A 19,096-nucleotide genomic window follows, 5' to 3' on the forward strand; every position below is an offset into this window, starting at 1 on the left:
AATGCAATATTTTTTCAGGAAACAAACCAGCGCTTTCTCAGTCAATTTTAGAAAATTAGCTATGAATAAAAGGCAAAATGGGACAATATTAAATGCTTTGTTACATTTTTAAAATACAATGTTATACAAAATAATTTACTTTTTTTCAATTTAGATGAACAATCGAGTTAATTTTTGTTGTGTCAAAATCAGCGTTAAATATTTGTATCTGAATTTCAAAGGATGGGTGGTTCCTTTTTGTAGTTTAAGGGATGCATAATTTCCGGAACACATGGCAACACAGACCATCGCGCAAACCAGGCTGCAGCCATAGCAGCCAGATTCAGCTGGGTAAACAAAGCGTAGTGCTAGCGAGCTACCCAGTAACGTTAGCCAAATAGCGATTCTGCAAAATGGGATTAATATAGAGAACAGCACCGTACATTATACGTTTTGAAATAGTTATATATAGTTTTCTTTATCCATTTCTAGTTATGATGACAATACGTGATTGAATAGTTTGTGGGTCGTATGTAGTAACGTTAGCTAAACCGTTAGCTAGTTAGATTTTAGTGAAGCTGCATTGATTCGCATAGGGAGCTAAATTGATCTTTAAGGGACGTTTAAAGTTTTAAATGACACATCAGTAATTAATTGCAATGCTTTTAATCTTTAGTTTGTTTCCCTCATTGGCTCTTAGCAAAACCTAAAACAATGTCTGTACTCAAATGTTTACACGTTGTACAGATAGGCAGATAACCTTTTGATTAAAAAGCCAAAACGGCTGTCATGAAATTATAACCCCACTTTTAATAATTTGGGGTGAAATGTTCAATCTGATGGCGAACTGCTGCAACTGGTTGAAACGATGGAGAGAACCTGCAAGGTGAGTGACTCCAACTTTCATATTGACTGTCTGTGGGCTTATCATTATAGAATTGTTTTTGTTTTATGTAATATATTATCTTACGTATGAAAGTGACCCCCAGAAGTATTTAGAAACGTTAGTCACACTTGAAATGCATTATTAAATCATTCGCTACCAGCCATTTATTGAAAAGTTGCCTGACAGCATTTTTTGTGATTTTCACAAAATGCTTTCCAGGAAAAAATATTCTAAAAATATATACAAAATAAACATACAAATATATAAAATATAAGAGCAGACCCCATGCTTTCAAACAAACAATAAACAAACAAACAAAACGGGAAAAAAACTTTCATCCTTTCTTTATTTTTTCCCTCTGCTTATAAACTGCTTATATGGATATTGTCTTTATTTTTTTAGCAAAAAGTTGAAAATTGTATTTTTGAGAAGGAACTTTGTAAGAGATCAGGGGGGTATTGCACAAAAGTAGAATTAAGAAAGTCAGGATAACAGAAAAGACCTTAGCTTGACCTAGTTTAATCAGCCCATCCTGGCTTAGTCCGTTGCACGATTGCTGGGCCAGGATGAGAACGTGTAGCTATGTCAAGCTAGGTGTAGCTAGCTAGGATAAATGCTCGTTCACAGCATTCTAAAACAGACCACGCGATCAATCACAGAATCACTGATGCAAAAATAGATAAAACTCATAAAAATTTGTCCTGAAACTGCAAACACTTAACTGCTACTATGTGCATCTACATTTTATCTATTTAGTTTATTTCATCTGTATCTACTTCATCTATGCACTCTTATCTACACTGTGTTCCAAATTATTATGCATGTCACTACATTATTATATCAGTAACATTTCAGTAAAAAAAACATTCAGGTTTTAAAGAACTACAATTTCCCATATCTTACCAGCTAACTGTATCAATTTCAGACAGGTTGATTCATTAGTGTGCAGGGTAATCTTAATTAAAGGGAAACCTACTTGAAAAATTAAGCAAGTTGTAGTTCTTATACAATATAGGTATGAAAAAACAGATCTTAAGACAAAAAAGTGTGCATTAATCTTAAAAAAGCTATTTATTTCCTATAACAATTTATATTTGGTAGAACTAAACAGAAATAATTGATTTATTTTTATATTAAGTAAGGAAAATATTAGGAAAAGGCAACAATAAAAATGCCACTACTAAGAACATGCTGGTGTCTCAAGAACTCACTATGAGATCCTTCAGTTCATAAAGCTATATTTCAACCCCGCCCCAAACTAAAGTTTCCAAAAATACAACATTAGCTGTTAGCTACTTGAAGTTACAAACAGTTTTATTTATTGACATTCCGTAAAACAATGAGTAGTATACAGGGAGTGCAGAATTATTAGCCAAGTTGTATTTTTGAGGATTACTTTTGTTATTGTACAACTACAGTGCTCTTGGTCAATTCAAAATGTAAACAAACCCTCAAACCTGAACATTTAAGTAGTAAAAGTAAAAAGTTGGCTTTCTTAAGAGAATATTTCTATGTACACCATTATTAGGCAACTATTAGTGTGCAGAATTATTAGGCAACTAAATGAAAAACAAAGATTTTACCATCTCACTTGGTTTTTTTTCATCTGTTAAAGTGAGAATAATAAACAAACTCTAAATTTACAAAAAATAAAAAAATATATAAACTCAGTGACCAATATAGCCACCCTTCTTTTCGATAACAGTCACAAGTTTTCCATTCACGGATTCAGTCAGTTTCTTGATCTGATCTGAACCAACATTTTGTGCAGACGCAACCACAGCCTCCCAGCCTTCACTGTAAATGTCCTTAAGAAGGGATCAAAAGGTCTCAATAGGGTTTAAGTCAGGTGAAGAAGGGGGCCATGTCATTAGTTTTTCATCTCTAAGGCCTTTACTGGCCAGCCATGCAGTGGAGTACTTTGATGTATGTGATGGAGCGTAAGTCAAGATTAAGAACATTTTGCACGCTGGTGACTTGATTGCAGAAAAAAACCTACACATTAGGTAATGTCTGCTGACATATTTTATTGTCTTTACTGATTTTTTAACATTTAAAAAGTCTAATTTATCTGGCACGGGGTGGGTGCAATCCACTCCATCTAATGACAATAGAGTAAGCTGTAACACAAAATGACTGTTCTATTGTGACTGCGCTAATGTAATACTTTATGTAGTAATCTGTTCGTGTTACTTGCAGTCTTGTGGAAATCCTCCTTAATTAATCTTCTGTGGCCATTGAATGTGATAATTATGTCAGCAAGTGATTTCAGTGCTAGACTGACATTTCTTACATCACCTGAGAATCTGTACCTCTCAAGTCAGATATTTCTCATGCCTTAATGCTCGTCTTTATATTGACCTTGTTACGTACCTAATTGAAACCAATTCACTATTGAAGTAAATTACCCTTTTTTATATTGATTATATTGTATATAGTTTATTAATTTTTAAATAATTGATGGGCATATATTTATATTTTTATTTCTTTTTTATTTCTTTTTTATAATTGTAACACGAAAGCTATTAATAAAGGGATAAAGTTAAAAATAAAGTTAAAATAAATTAATAAAGTTCTTTGAATTGAATTAATAATAACTAGAATTCATCTTAGCCTGGTTGTTAGCCTGCTCTGGAGCAGGCTAGCTGCAAAGAGTAAATCTCCATAGTAACTTAAAGGTGCAGTGTGTAATTTTAAGAAGGATCTCTTGACAGAAATGCAAAATAATATATAAAACTAAATTATCAGGGGTGTATAAAGACCTTTCATAATGAACCGTTATGTGTTTATTGCCTTGGAATGAGACGTTTTATCTACATACACAGAGGGTCCCCTTACATGGAAGCCGCCATTTTGTGCAGCCATGCTTCTACAGAAGCCCTTAACAAACAAACTTTTTTACTAAGTTCTCTCTAACGATGACATGTTTGTCCAGTGGCGGCTACCGTAGCTTCTCCATGTGTTTCAAAAGCAAGACGTGAGCAGTGGACTGAGCTGATGGTTGTAATTCACAACCTCACCACTAGATGCCGCTAAAATTTACACACTGCACCTTTAAATTTCCAAAACAGCAAATTTCCAAAGTGGAGGAAGTGGAGGATAGGATGCTATTCTTAAGGATCTGTAAGGAATTGATTTTTTGCAGCCACTACAGATATATGATCCAGTACTAATATAACCTTTAGGATTGGCTACTTTTTAAGGCGTGTTTTGGTATAGTCAGTTTATATTGATAGCATTTTTATTTTTTTATTTTGTTTATTTGATCATTTAAATTAAATTCTTATGAAGAATTAAATTTAAATGATCACAACAATGTGTGAAAATGATTTTATGAACAAACAAACAAATATGTATGAGAATTAAATTCATACATATATATATATATGTATGTATGTATGTATGTATGTATGGTAATTTGATTTACACCGATCGGATCGCGCAGTTCGGCATGAAGTAAAACACACCAAATGAATGGCCGCATACTGTATGAGGTTCAACCCGCCAAAGTAGCAAGTGTAGCATGGTTATGGTCAGTGCTTCACATCTAAATGTATGAATGAATGTGTGAAATGTGTCACAAAACGAAACTGCTTCCGCTTCTCCGACATCTCATTGCTTTAGGAGCTTTCAGTTGTCATGCCAATCATTTTTCAGATAGTTGTTGTGCGTGTCATGCTAAGCGTGTATGTGCGACTTGCGTCTTAAAGAACAAGTACTTTCATAATGTTATAAAAGATTTTTTATTGCTGGGTTCAGTTGGTGCCCCTAAGACCTTGGTGCCCCTGGGCACACGCCCAGTTTGCCCATATGGTTAATCCGCCCCTGCCTGCAGCACTCATGTAAGCCCACAGAACAACACTGCCACCACCATGCTTTACTGTTGGTACCATGCATTTTTCATTGTACTCCTCACCCTTGCCACATCATACAGTTTGGAACAACTCAGAACCACAAAGATTAATCTTTATCTTATTACTCCAAAGTATAGAGAGTTAGACACCCAATAGTCTTTAACTTTCTCAATATGAGCTCTAGCAAAAGGATTTTTGTGCATTGTCTTTACCAGTGGCTTCCCCTTTGTATGACAGCCATGCATGCCTCTCCTTTGCACTGTACGTACATCGTATGGTGCCACGGGAAACACCCCAGCTTAACTTAACTTTCTAATGTGCCAACTGTGCTGAACTTGCATGATGATTTTTTAAACATCTCTCATCACAAAACGCTCTTGACGAGGTGTTAACTTCTGTGGATGCCCTGGACATCACAGAGAGCTTCCCACAAGTCCATCCTTTTTTAATTTTTGGATTCCTTTCGTGACAGTATTCAAACTAATAAGCATGGCTTAACTAATTATCTTGAAACCTTGGCCATTTTTTGCAAATAAATTATTTTATTTCTCATGTCTTGAGACATTTCTTTACCATGTGGTGCTATAATGTTACCATTACATGGGAGTGGATTTTCTCTCTTAAATAGCACTCTCAATTACCAGTTATCCTGTGGCCACCTGTGTGATGATTAGTTATATTTATCATTAGGGCCCAAGCACTGAGGAGCAGGCCAGAATGGCCTGCTCTGAAAGGTGCGCAGCCCTATTGTTTTTGCTCTAATTTATTATTAGGGCCCGAGCACCGGGGAGCAGGCAAGAATGGCCTGCACCGAATGGTGCGAAGCCCTATTCTTTTTGCTCTATGGTGGGAACGTAGAACTTCTTGACAGTTGATGTACGCCACCGTTGCCATGTTGTAAGAACGAACTTACACATGCCTGTCCTGAACTAGAGGAAGGAACCTTCTCAAGGCAATTAACACTGCAAATAGGTTGAGGCAGTTAATGTGCCATCGTCGAAATTGCCTGCCCGTTGCACACAGCACCCCAGCTCATGTTCGAAGTGTCGATGGTCACCACAACGCGTCGGCAGACCTGGCCCAAGGGCACCCCGGCCCTTAGGAAGCTGAGGTCTGACCATGGACTGAAAAGGTGGTGACACACTGGAGGAACAGGAGCCATGGTGCCATGCTCACTGTGGGACTCGGTCGCAAAGCCAATGCTGAAATGGTCTCACATGCAACAGCCCAACAACTGCGGTCGAGGATGCCATATGACCCAGGAGCCTCTGAAAGAGTTTCAGCTGAGCTGACAACTGGCCCTCAAAAAGACAAAGACAGCTGTGCATGGCTTGGACATGCATGCCGTCATAGCGACGAATCCAATTCCATCCAGAGAAAAGAAATGCTATGCACTGGGGAGAGCTTGCTCTTCTCTCGGTTGACCCAAAACCCTAGCGGTGATTGTGCTGAAGCACCAAGTCCCTGTGTGAGCTAGAATTAGCCAGTCGTTGAGAGAGTTGAGAATCCGAGTGCAGCTCTCCATTAAAGGGGAGAGGGCGGCCTCGGCCACCTTTGTGAACACACGAGGTGACAGACCAAAGGGGAGGACCTTGTACTGGTAAGCCCATCCCTCAAAAGCAAACCGCAGGGAAGGTCTTTGTCGAGGAAGAATGGATACATGGAAATACGCCGTTTTCAGGTCTATTTCCACAAACCAATTCTGAGACTGAACACATGTGAGCATGTGTTTCTGTGTCAGCATCCTGAATGCAAGTCTGTGAAGAGCTTGATTCAGAACACACAAGTTGAGGATCGGTGACAAACCCCCTCTCTTCTTGGGAACAATGAAGTATGGGCTGTAAAATCCACTCTTCATTTTGGTCGCGGGCACAGACTCGATCGCACCCTTCCAAAGAAGGACGTTGATCTCCGCACGAAGCACCACTGCCCGTACGACGAAACTTTGTGTGTCTGAACACTGAAAGAATGGTCAAGAGAAAAAGGAAACTGCTCTTTTATTGACATTTTGGTAGCCCGTATCGAAGTGCAGGCCAGATGTAGTGCCCTCACCCTGCCCTGGGTCAAGGAGGCCAACAATGGCAGTCTAGTCTCCTCTGGGTCCATCTCCCTAGGGCCACTTGGAAGCCCATGGGGGGTTCTTAGTGGCCTGGCGGGGCGTTCTCCTGCAAGACAACCTCCGCTGTGGCTCTGGTTTAGGAGGAGCCGGTGCAGCAGGGGCAGGTGAAGTCTCCGCAGGGTGTGCAGTTTGGTGGGGAGCAGGCTGAGAATGTTTTTCAAGATGGGGCCCCGGTGGAGGGGAGCGGAGAATGCCTGCCTAGCAGCAGTATAAGATTTCAACACCAAAGATGCCGAAAACCTACACACCTTAGAGGGAAGCTTAGGTTAATGTCCCTAGGAGACAGCACCCTGCGGGCATAAATGCACAGCAATAGTACGCTCGACTGAAGGGATCTGAACATAGCCCTTGACTGGTGAGGATGGACAAGCTGACAAAATTGGTTCGCGCTGTAACAAGCGACTTCCAAGATTTTGTCAGCTCATCGTGCACTTCCAGAAAGAAAGGCACTGCTGGCTGGCATGCCTGAATGTCAAAACCCGACCCCAGAAACCAATCATTGAGCCTCGAGCGTTCTGGGGAGGGCGGAGGGTTCCACTCCAGCCAAATGCTCTTAGCTGCCCATGAAAGCAGGGCCACCATCTCTGTGTCCTCAGACAGTGCCGACCCACCAGTTGGGGGAGGGGCTGCAGAGTCATCAGCTTCAGAAGGCAAAAACACATCCTCTGATGCTGCGATCAATAACTTATCCTCCTCACAAGCTCTCTCTTAAATACCACTCTCAATTACCAGTTATCCTGTGGCCACCTGTGTGATGATTAGTTATATTTATCATTAGGGCCCAAGCACCGGGGAGCAGGCAAGAATGACCTGCACCGAATGGTGCGAAGCCCTATTCTTTTTGCTCTACAATGGGAACGTAGAACTCCTTGACAGTTGATGTACGCCACCGTAGCCATGTTGTAAGAACGAACTTAAACATGCCTGTCCTGAACTAGAGGAAAGGAACCTTCTCAAGGCAATTAACACTGCAAATAGGTTGAGGCAGTTAATGTGCCATCGTCGACGGGGGGGCCAACCAGGACCCCGAAATTGCCTGCCCGTTGCACACAGCACCCCAGCTCATGTTCAAAGCGTCGGTGGTCACCACAATGCATCGGCAGACCTGGCCCAAGGGCACCCTGGCCCTTAGAAAGCTGAGGTCTGACCATGGACTGAAAAGGTGGTGACACACTGGAGGAACAGGAGCCATGGTGCCATGCTCACTGTGGGACTCGGTCGCAAAGCCAACGCTGAAATGGTCTCACATGCACAGGCTCCAAAGTTAACAGAAATGTCACCATCACTTCTGGAAACTCAACAGGCTGCAACGAGCGTGCTGAGCAATGAGCGTCCTGTGGGATTTTATCCGATAGGAAACACTTACTGTAGATCTCAAATCACCCTCATTGCCTACAACAACATCCCTATGTGCTGAAGCAGCAAAGGGCACAGTTGAGGAGGTAGCAGAGCAAGTCTTGCACTGCTTGTAGAAGAATGAGACACGCGATCGCAACGTTGCCATGGACATGTCCTCAGAAAGAGAACACAAGCCCTCTACAAACGCCGCTTTGGAGTGGCCAAGACCCAAACAGCAAAGACAGCGATTGTGCCTGTCAGAGGGAGGGGCCAGTCCCACCAAAAGTGTTTATGGCAGTTGCAGGTGCCTTTTTTGAATTATATTCTATGGGCAGGGCGCGTTTGCGCACTGTTTATGCGCGCCGAGCGCCTTGCGGTTTTTTGCCGCCTGCCACGCATGCGTTTTTGAAGGAGCGCTGAGAGCGGAGATGCGCCCGACGTCATTCGCGTCTTTCCGTTGTCCAATCGAATGAGGGGAAAGGCGGGCCTTACGGTGTGGTGAGGGAAGTTTACAGTTGCTTTGAAGAACCAGACTCCACTCGCTCACTCTCTCCTGCGTGTTTGTGCACCTCTCACCCTCAAACAAGGTCAGAGCAAGTGTTCTCTTTTTAAAGTTTCTGCTAATATGACAGTTAACAGCAAAAGACCACTCACGCTTCAATATTTGATTGACAAGACAGCTGACTCGGTGGTTGCTTAGCAATATGAAAAGCCGCGTCGCACTGCTCTTTTTTTTAAAAAGGCAGTGCGTCGCGCCTTGCGTTTGCAAGCGTTTAAAGGACAAGTTCGGTATTTTACACTTATAGCCCTGTTTTCAGATTGTTTATGGTGAAGTAGAACGGTTTTGACTGAAATTTCGACATATGTGGCTGCCCTGAGAATTTTCGGATGTTTGTGTTTCACCTCACATCTCTACAATGGGTTTAATAGTGCACTAGAACAATCCTTCCTAAAATGCATTAAACTTTCGTTTACAAAGACTTGAAACTCACCGAGTGGTCAGGGGTGTTCACTGATATGCTCACACAAAAATCGCTGCAAAAGATGCTTTCCAACAGCTGTTTTAGCATTCGTTGTCAACTTGTGGACCTATTTTTCCAAACGCCTCAGACCCGTACATTCTTCCGCTTAGAGCTTGAATAATAGACACTCCAGCACAGGTGGTGGTGCTAATCCAATTGCAAGAATAGAAACAAAGTTCCCGGCGTGGAGTAATACCGTACCTCACAGCACATCTAATGCAAGTCAATGGAGTTGACAAAAACTACGATAAAACCTGTTGGAATGAATATCTTGACTAGATTTTTGCGCGAGCACACCAGTGAACACCCCCGACCAATCGGTGAGTTTCACGTCTTTGTAAACGAAAGTTTAATGCATTTTAGGAAGGATTGTTCCAGTGCACCTTTAAACCCATTGTAAAGGTGGGAGCTGAAACACAAACACCCAAAAATTCTCGGGGCAGCCGCATATGTCCAAATTTCAGTCAAAACCGTTCTATTTCATCATAAACAATCTGAAAACAGGGCTTTAAGTGTAAAATACCAAACTTGTCCTTTAAAGCGCTTTTGGTGTGACTGGCCCCGGAGAGAGGTTTCAACCGCACCCAGTAGAACATACACAAAAAGCATTGCAGCCATATCACCCTGTAGCCCAAAACAGCTTGCCCACTGAAGCTAAGCAGGGCTGAGCCTGGTCAGTACTTGGATGGGAGACCACCTGAGAAAAACAGGGGTAAAAAGAGGTGTTAGTGAGACCAGCAGGGGGTGTTCACCCTGTGGTCTGTGTGGGTCCTAACACCCCAGTATAGTGAAGGGGGACACTATACTGTCAAAAAGCACCGTCCTTCGGATGAGACGTTTAGGGCTGCACGATATATCGAAAATGTATCGCCATCGCGATAACTGTGTATGCGATATGCATATCGCAGGGAGCTGCGGTAAAATGCATTTATTTTACGTGTCTATTATTTGTGTGTTGCATGCTTAGATCATCCAAATTACACCGATCAGAAGGTGGTTCCCCCACACTTACTTTACTTGGGCGGCTCTCTCAAGTATATTAACAACTGCCCACGTATATTTAGCATAAAATATTGTCATTTTTTGTCCGTGATAATGACATTATGCGTGCGAGCACGTCGTGTCTTTTCTGATGAGTTCGCTGTGCGTTCGCGTGCTTTCTGTTTCTCGATGAATTAGGTGCAACGCAAAGCTCAGTGTCACATTGTATCCTTCCATGTTTTTGAACTTGATCGTGTTGTATCCATTAGAGGTCTTCATGGAAGGACACGAGTCTATATTTTGAAAGGTCAGTCGGGTCCGAGTCGGTCCCATTTTAATTACTTCAGGTTCCGGGTCTGTTTAAACCCAAGTCGATCAGAGAACAGCCGTGAAGAGTCAGTTAGCGCTAACGCGCTACAGCGCATGTGCAGTCTCAAGCGTGCCTCCGGTTTCTATGGCGATGAAAACTGACTCTTGTTTATATAAAGTCAAGGCCACGCGCTGCACTTTCTTTCTCCCATGTTTATAGTATTATTATCAATGAACCGTCTTTTTATATCTAAAATGTTTGCTACAAAGATGGTAGCAAATAACCAATGTTAATGCCAAGCCCATTGTACTGAACGAGCAGCTCAAACTGTCAAACAGTCATTATGTAAGCTGAATCTATATACTTTATATAGGGTATACTTTTGAATCTAAAATAATGACGGATTAAGCTCTTTTAATCTGCAACAGAGGAATAGAAAGAGAGGCACTTTTACTGCTTCTACACAAACCTATCAACTTTTTAATCTTTAGACCTATTTATAATCCATAGACCTGCATTGTTTATCATTAATATACTATACATTTTATTGTATAAAGTTAGTCTTTCTACACCTCTCACAATGTTAATAAATCCCTTAAAAGGGGGTCATATTCACAAGTTCATTCAGCTTTGTTCATGTCAAAGAGAAAGGAAAGAGAGTTGTTTGGAGTGGTTGAATTTATGAAATTAATACAAATATTCAATAAATAAAAGTACTGCGTTATGGTCACACATTACTAGTTTTTTGTCACATGTATAGCATAGTTTAATTACATCTTTAGAATATGCATTACCTCTTTATTTCATTACATATCTAAATGCTAAAATAAAAGCAAATAAAAATATAATTTCTCTAAGTAAGACATATCGCAAGGCATATCGCCATCGCACCCACCAACAGAACTATCGCATATTTTCTCATTATCGTGCAGCCCTAAAGACGTTAATCCGAGGTCCTGACTCACTGTGGTCATTAAAAATCCCAGGATGTCTTTCGAAAAAGAGTAGGGGTGTGCCCCGGCATCCTGGCTAAACTTGCCCGTTGGTCAACTAATCAACCCCTCATACTAATTGGCTATATCACTCTGTCTCCTCTCCACTAATAAGCTGGTGTGTGGTGGGCGTTCTGGCGCAATATGGCTGCCGTCGCATATTCCAGGTGGATGCTGGTGGTGGTTGAGGAGAATCCCCCTTTCATATGTAAAGCGCTTTGAGTGCTGCAGAAAAGTGCTATAAATGTAACAAATTATAATTTAAATTATTGTGAATGTTAGGAAATTCACTTATTTAGACTTGTTGAAAGGCCAAGGGGACTCTTCAAATGCACGTAAGCAGAAGAGAACAGACTGTTTTATGCGTTTCCTGTGAGCTGAGGCAAACTATCCCTTTTATTAAAAATATTACTCGCTGCATCTTGGCGCATCTTGGCGCATCTCTCGTGCACGTGCAGAGAGCTGTGCTCTGTCCGAAGTCAGAGCACTAGATAGTGATCCTGCTTATGATATGCATTTCAAGGAGTTGTAACAATACATCCCTTGTGTTTAAAATATAAATCTCTGAGAGTTTTTTTCCCCCGCTTTGTCAACCGGACGTGACATGGGGGCGTGGCAGCATCGACGATCCCATTTTTAAATTCGAAGTTCAAGGTTGTGACATAATTTCGATCGCTTTCAATTTAAAATCTAAATCGTGACACCCTTAGAAATACGCAACAAGTTCTGATTGTTAGTTTGTTTAGTGTGTTGTTATTGGACAGCAGGTTAGCTTAGCCTTAGTTGTTTTAGCTGACTGACGTATTCCTGTGGGCAGAGTTTAGTCAAACACTCTTGCTTTGACGTCATTTAACCGGGAAGTAGAGGGCTGTGGTCCAACCCGGCCTTTTGCTGTAGGCTTTGAAAGGGGAATTCTGTTAAAGAAAATATATTGCCTGGCAGTGAACTTTAAACTTTTTCATTTTGCAAGTATTATTTATGCCATTACAGCAACATTACACACTAACTAAAGTTTGAAAAATGGGATAAGGAAGAAAATGACCTTTAACCAAACAAGCACAGATATTTAGGTGGAAGTTGCACACAATATTGAGTTGTAATTTATATAAATAATATGCTATTATCCACATTAAAATGTCAGGACAACTCTTATGTTTGCCACTTCAAAAGTTTAAGTAAATCATTGCAATCAAATTTTTAACTTGCATCGAGGCATTAAATTAAGTAGTGGTAACAGATCACATGAATTATTTTATAGAGTGAAGAACACCATTCATTAATGAACTGATTTCAACCTCAGTGCAAATACTTGACACTTTTAAGGTTTTACAGTAAGCCACCATTTTTCATTAGAATAATCATCTTGACCTACAGGACGGCTGTGGGTGACAGATAATGAACGTAATTTGGGTCTGTGTTTTTCCAGGAAGGTGACACTTGTTATGGTCGGACTGGACAATGTCGGAAAAACAGCTACAGTCAGAGGTATCCAGGGAGGTATGGCTTTCATCTACTTATGTGTAATATTGCTATGTTTTTTAATATTAGTAATCATTCAGGATCATTCATACAGTGTATATATTTCTGCAATAGAAAGCCCTTTAGATGTAGCACCTACAGTGGGCTTCTCAAAGGTGGATCTGAAGCAAGGAAAGTTTGAGGTCACAATCTTTGACCTAGGTGGTGGGAAGCGTATTCGTGGGATTTGGAAAAACTACTACTCGGAGTCTTATGGAGTGGTGTTTGTTGTGGACTCCAGCGATGTTCAGAGGATCCAAGAGACCAGAGACACAATAGCAGAGGTCCTTCGTCACCCTCGTATTGCAGGAAAACCTGTATTAGTGTAAGTTTCCTAAGCTTGAATTTTCCTTTTGTTGAACTTAAATGTGCCGTGAGTAATATAGCACAGTGATAACTGATGCTATGGTAAAGATTCAGTATCACCAGAATGCAAGAATATCAATCCACAGAGACCCGTAAATGTACAAGACTGAACCGACCCGGGCCCGTCTGTTATTTTGAAAGCTGGACCCGGAACTGACACGGACCAGTTTATTGTTTAAAAGCTGGACCCGACCAGCAAATATTCTTTAGCTAAATGTTATTAATAAGTCAATAAACAAGTAGCAAAAATTAAACTTTTTTGTCTTACCCATAGAAGTTAGCATTCTCCCTCGTATCCTGACTGTGATGCCAAGAAAGTTCCATCCATGTTATTCCTTTCTTGACGATTGAAATGTTTAATGCTTATTCCAGCTTTAAAAGTCCACTTTACAGTCGGTGATGAATAACGCAGTTTTACATGTGTTGTTTATTGGGTCAACTTGCATAATAATTTAGACTGTTTGCCCATTTGGATTATAATAACGATTGCTCGTTCGGTGTCATGGCTGCTTTCGTTAGCTTTACTTTGCTATCATCTCTGTGTTTTTTGAGCAGAGTCTGCACGAAAACCTTAGATATAATAGCAAGACGGTCAATTTATAATATTATTATAAAAATTAGAGAAGTCAGTGCAAAACACGCGGTATGGCGGAACAAGTCCCGCCTTTTAAATAAAAGAGCCAATTGTCAAAGGTAAAGTTATGCGTCTCATTGCAGAAGCTCCTGACTGGTAGCCAGAGAAACATTACAAGAGCACATGTGCGTTAGCTGCCTGGAGCAACCAAATATAAACTTTTTAACGCAGTTTGAGCGTCAAAATGCATGCGAGAGTTCATCTAAGTTTTTGTTGCTGATTTTGAAATATTTTATTTAAATGTGTGTTTGTTCTCCGAGTCCGATCGACTCGGGTATTACTCACAACGTGAAACAGATCCGGGACCCGAAGTAATAGATTGAGACCCGACCCGGACCCGGCTGATCATTTAAAATATAGACCTGAATCCGTACGGGTCTCGGGTCTTCCGTGAAGTCCTCTACTATAGACAATAAGCCTGGCCAAACCACAATTACTAAAAGCAGGAGCTATTCGGGACACTTTTTTGCTAAATTAAATAAATAGGACACAACCAAATGGTTGACCTTTTTCAAAGTTTCAACTGTGTTTATCTTGGCATGCTGTTAAAAATACTGCAGAAAGAATGAGACATCCTGTGTGAACGGCCCCTAATTTAACCTGAAACAGATGAACAAGCCTGTAGGCCAGTGGATAGCCTTAAGTTGAATGACATGGCTTTGTAATGTCTGTTTACTCATTTTTCTGTAACCAACAATTTTATTTCTAAAATAAACCCCTACCTTAAGTTGCTTTTACTTTACAAATATTTACAACACCATTACATACTTTTCAATTATAAAGTTAAAAAGGAAATGTGTGCAAATGTGTTGTTAAGCATTCATTGGTAAAACATGGTTAGTTTCTCATGTCACAGTTTAAGATCTGTGTACACCAGGACAACATGAAATTAGTATTTTTGTTAAAGTAACTGCACTGCAAAAAATGATGTGTTCATTTTTTACACATTGTGTGTCATGCCATTTAATGCGTTATTTCATGTTAAAATAAATGAAAGGGACAACACAAGTTGTGTTAAAAACAGTGATGGGAATAACGCGTTACAATTAATTCTGTTACTGTAATTCCACTACTTTTAGCAGTAATAAACATGTAACGAAATATTTTTTTTAAAATCAAGTAATGCAGTTACAATTAGTGAAATTTAAATAAATAATAACACAGAAGGTGTGTTAGTATAGGGACGACACATTTAATATGTTGTCCCTGAACTAACATAATAACACAGAAGGTGTGTTAGTATAGGGACGACACGTTTAATGTGTTGTCCCTGAACTAACACACCTTCTGTGTTATTATTTATTGTGCCGCCCACCACGGTCCTACGATGTTAGATCAGAAATGTCTTGTCTGCAAGTGTTCATTTATCACAAAATAGAGTAACGTGAGTAACCAACTCATTTAAATTTCAGTACCGTAATTGTAACTGCGTTACTTGATTAAAAAAAAATACTTTGTTGCATGCTCGTTACCGCTAAAGGTAGTGGAATTACAGTAACTGAATTAATTGTAACGCGTTACTCCCCACTGTTTTTAACACAACTTGTGTTGTCCCTTTAATTTATTGTAACATGAAATAACGCCTTAAATGGCATGACACACACAATGTGTAAAAAATTAACACATAATTTTTTGCAGTGTGGGGTTTTAAAAAAAAAAAAAAAAAATAAATAAATAAAAAAGCTTACCACATCACTCTGCCCATGTCTTCGCAATTTTGTGATGCAGCTCCCCTACCAGGCAATAATATTACTAGACAGAATGATTTCAATGGTACACCTGTAAAAAGATCTTAGCACCTGGGAGCCCATTCTCATTTTCCCCTGATGCCTGAGACAATGAAGGTATTTCCATGGCTGCCTAAACAAGCTGTCAGTTTGTGCAGTTCAGGTAAAGTCTATAATAGGCTCCTAGTTCATACTGGTATGCGATAAGAGAGAACAATCACTGTCTGCAAACCTTATGAAGCAGTTGGAGCTGTGTTAAACTGCATGTATGCTTTTGTAAAAGAGAGTGTAGTAAGAAGTTGACTCAGAACACAGCCTTGGGAAGCCCCTATTTTGAGAATGGCAGTTGGTAATCTTCTACACTTTTACATTCACTGCTAGCATTTTGGATTCAAGACCCTGAACTTGCCAATACGTCTAAAGGTTTAATGAATGTCAGGCTGTAATCAGCTAAAAGCTTCCGCACGTATATCCTATGCCTCTAGTGGAATGGAGCAGAATGCCATACATGTACAATGTATCATCTGTATATCTGTTGGTGTTTTAGACAAGCTGCTAGGTTTTTACTAGGGGACTGAGGAGCAGATGAGGTCCTTGACTACATTTAGCTTATTAAGTGTGGTAAAAGTCTACCTGAAGATCATTAGATAATTTTTTGTGACAGCTTACTCAGTAGCCTGAGCTTTTGACCAACCTCTCTTTCTTCTGATTGGCGTTCAGACTGGCTAATAAACAGGACCAAGACGGTGCATTGGCTGAAGCAGATATCATCGAGAGCCTATCATTGGAGAAGCTTGTCAACGAGAATAAATGCCTCTGTCAGATTGTGAGTTAATAATGTACAGGTTATATTAACAAGAAATTATAACAAATGCAGTTTTCATCTGGATTCCGTAATTAAAGAGTAAGAAGATATGTGAAATTTTCTTTATTTTGACAAGCAAATTTATTTTTACTCACCAAAAAAAACAAAATATCTGAAAAAGTCGATTTTAGAAAAGGTTTTTTTTAAATCATATAATAAAAAATAAATATTGTATTCTCTACCTGCAGGAGCCATGTTCCGCAGTGCTGGGTTACGGTAAGAAGGTGGACAAATCCATCAAAAATGGCCTTAACTGGCTCCTGAACAATATTGCCAAGGACTATGAGGCAATTTCAGAGCGAGTGCAAAAAGATACAGCAGATCAGAAGGCTCAGGAAGAACAGGACAAGAAGGAAAGAGCAGAGAGAGTTCGAAAGATCAGAGAGGAGAGGTCAGTGAGCTAGGGGACTCTCCCTGTCACTGGTATAATGGTGTCAGACAGCTTCCTTTCACAAATATGTAATGAAGTCATCAGTAACACTGGCACTGAGAAGAGATACAGTATTGATACAGTTAAATTCTGGAAAATAGCAAGAGTGCTATTTCACCTTCGGCGAAAGTAACTACGGTTACGCCCACTGAGTGGCAAAAGACAGAGCGGCAGAATTTGTGTACAGTGTGAAAATCAGCGTAAACACAGGGAAAACACATCTAAATGGTAAAAAAGCTGTTGTGCGATAAACTGTACTAACATATTTAACAAAAATTCAGAGCTATCGTTTTACAGACTGCCAAAAAACACCAAAACAAGTAAATTGATTGTTTTTACTCTATTACATTTCATAAATACAAGTTTTTGTTTTACATTTAATATTTAAAGGAACAGTATGTAGGATTGTGGCCAAAACTGGTATTGCAATCACAAAACGTGTGGCTAAAACTGGTACTGCAATCACACAGCTGGTGGCCAATATACCAAACGACAACATAAACATCAGTTGAGGGCTGCAACTCCACTCTTTAAATGACAATATCCTGGCCGGACTGCTGTTGTCAGTGATATAAGTATTTGAAATTAAAATGATTTCTTAATGTCTAGTGACATTTCAGGGCCATTTAATGATTAATTGATATAAATTTCTTACATACTGTTCCTTTAAGTACATTAACATACTTTTACTCAAATAAAAGTACACAACTTTTAATGTAATTATGTATTAAATACATTTTAATATGAAATATTAAAAATACACAGTTTGATTCTATGCTTTAGTTTAGAATGTAGTGAAGTAAACATTTTCCCAAGACAAAAACCTTATAAAGCACAGATGCTTGGAAAATGTAACTAATGTAACTAAGTATTGTCCACCTCTGCTATCAAGTCCAACTAAATTCAATTTCAAAGCTGATAATAGTTTTACTGGCATTTTTTGCAGCAACCGATATGAAAGGCAGCCATTTTGTTGAAGGTTTGCCACTTAACAGGGCGTGCTCCGGCGTGGTCATGTGGAAAAGTGACATCAATGCATACCTTTTATACAGACTAGGGATGTGCATCTCCATAACCGAGTCCGATGCGATACGTATCTTGATGCATAGCCTACAATGCAATACATTAAAGATACATATGAAGCACTTGATTTCAATCAATGAGTTGATTAAACAAAAAATTAAGGCAGCAAAGAATTTTTACAGTGTAATGATATTGGACCCACTCACCTTTTCTCTAATTTAGTGCATTTGTCTGTTCACTTTTCAGTGTGCCGTCATTCAAATCCATTTCACGAGAAAAATGCCCTAATAAATTAAACTCCATTCCGCATTTTAGCTATAGCCTTGATTTTCCCGCTGCTGCTTGCCTGCTTCTCAAATCCATGTAATTGAATCTCCATTTCTTGTTTTCACTACCTTTTTTCGAAAAGAAAATGTCATCTACTACCAGGACCCACCCACCTTTTTATTTGCTTCCGACGCCCATGGATTTGTAACACTTAGTGGAGGATAGCTCCGTGTTACCTTGGTTTCCGTGGTGTTGTGATATGACAACAGGAGATAAATAATCTTAAAATATTTGTCACGTAATAATAAAAGTATAGAGCATCTACTAATAAATATACATAAAAAATCCGAAAACTTAAATTTTTACCGATGCAAAATATGTTAGAAAAGATGCATCGCGATGCAAATATTTATCCGATGCACAGGTTTTAAACTGATGCATCGCATCGTTAACCTTTTATGCCGATGCACCGAGCGAATTGGGGAATCTTCCCATCACTAATACAGACAGAATACAGAAGTACAGTGGCAGGGAGGGGGTGTGTGGGCCCCTGGGAATGAACTGGTTTTCTGCGGTGATTTGCCATGGAGTCTTATCTGATCCTCATCTAGGTCACAACAATAAAAAAACACGATGTGCATAAGCTCACAAGACATAAATAATTCCAGTTTCTTGTGTCTTTTTTGGAAACACCCATTAAACATTCACAGTGCTGGAGAAAAATGTAAGTGAGCCCATGGACTAATTACTTTATTGAAAGCTTTTTTGTCAGAAGCTGGCAAACT

The 19,096-nt window shown here is 39.7% G+C and overlaps 1 protein-coding gene across 14 annotated transcripts in view; it reads left to right on the forward strand.

Moving 5' to 3' along the window:
* The first annotated feature begins 214 nt into the window (after positions 1-214).
* The window catches only part of arl13b (ADP-ribosylation factor-like 13b), a 61,987-nt gene continuing 43,105 nt past the window's right edge, over positions 215-19,096 (forward strand). For 3 of the 14 annotated variants that reach the window (XM_055205225.1, XM_055205220.2, XM_055205224.2), the window contains exons 1-5: positions 256-865; positions 12,908-12,978; positions 13,075-13,324; positions 16,447-16,552; positions 16,780-16,982. In XM_055205225.1, coding sequence (XP_055061200.1) covers positions 807-865; positions 12,908-12,978; positions 13,075-13,324; positions 16,447-16,552; positions 16,780-16,982 — 689 coding nt within the window. In that variant the 5' untranslated portion in view covers positions 256-806. Of the gene's footprint in view, positions 866-12,907; positions 12,979-13,074; positions 13,325-16,446; positions 16,553-16,779; positions 16,983-19,096 lie in introns of all 14 variants that reach the window. The other 11 variants (XR_008644473.2, XM_055205217.2, XM_055205223.2 and 8 more) reach the window with 10 other exon arrangements.

Source organism: Misgurnus anguillicaudatus, chromosome 3 (genome assembly GCF_027580225.2).
Source record: "Misgurnus anguillicaudatus chromosome 3, ASM2758022v2, whole genome shotgun sequence".
Taxonomy (NCBI): Eukaryota; Metazoa; Chordata; class Actinopteri; order Cypriniformes; family Cobitidae; genus Misgurnus; species Misgurnus anguillicaudatus.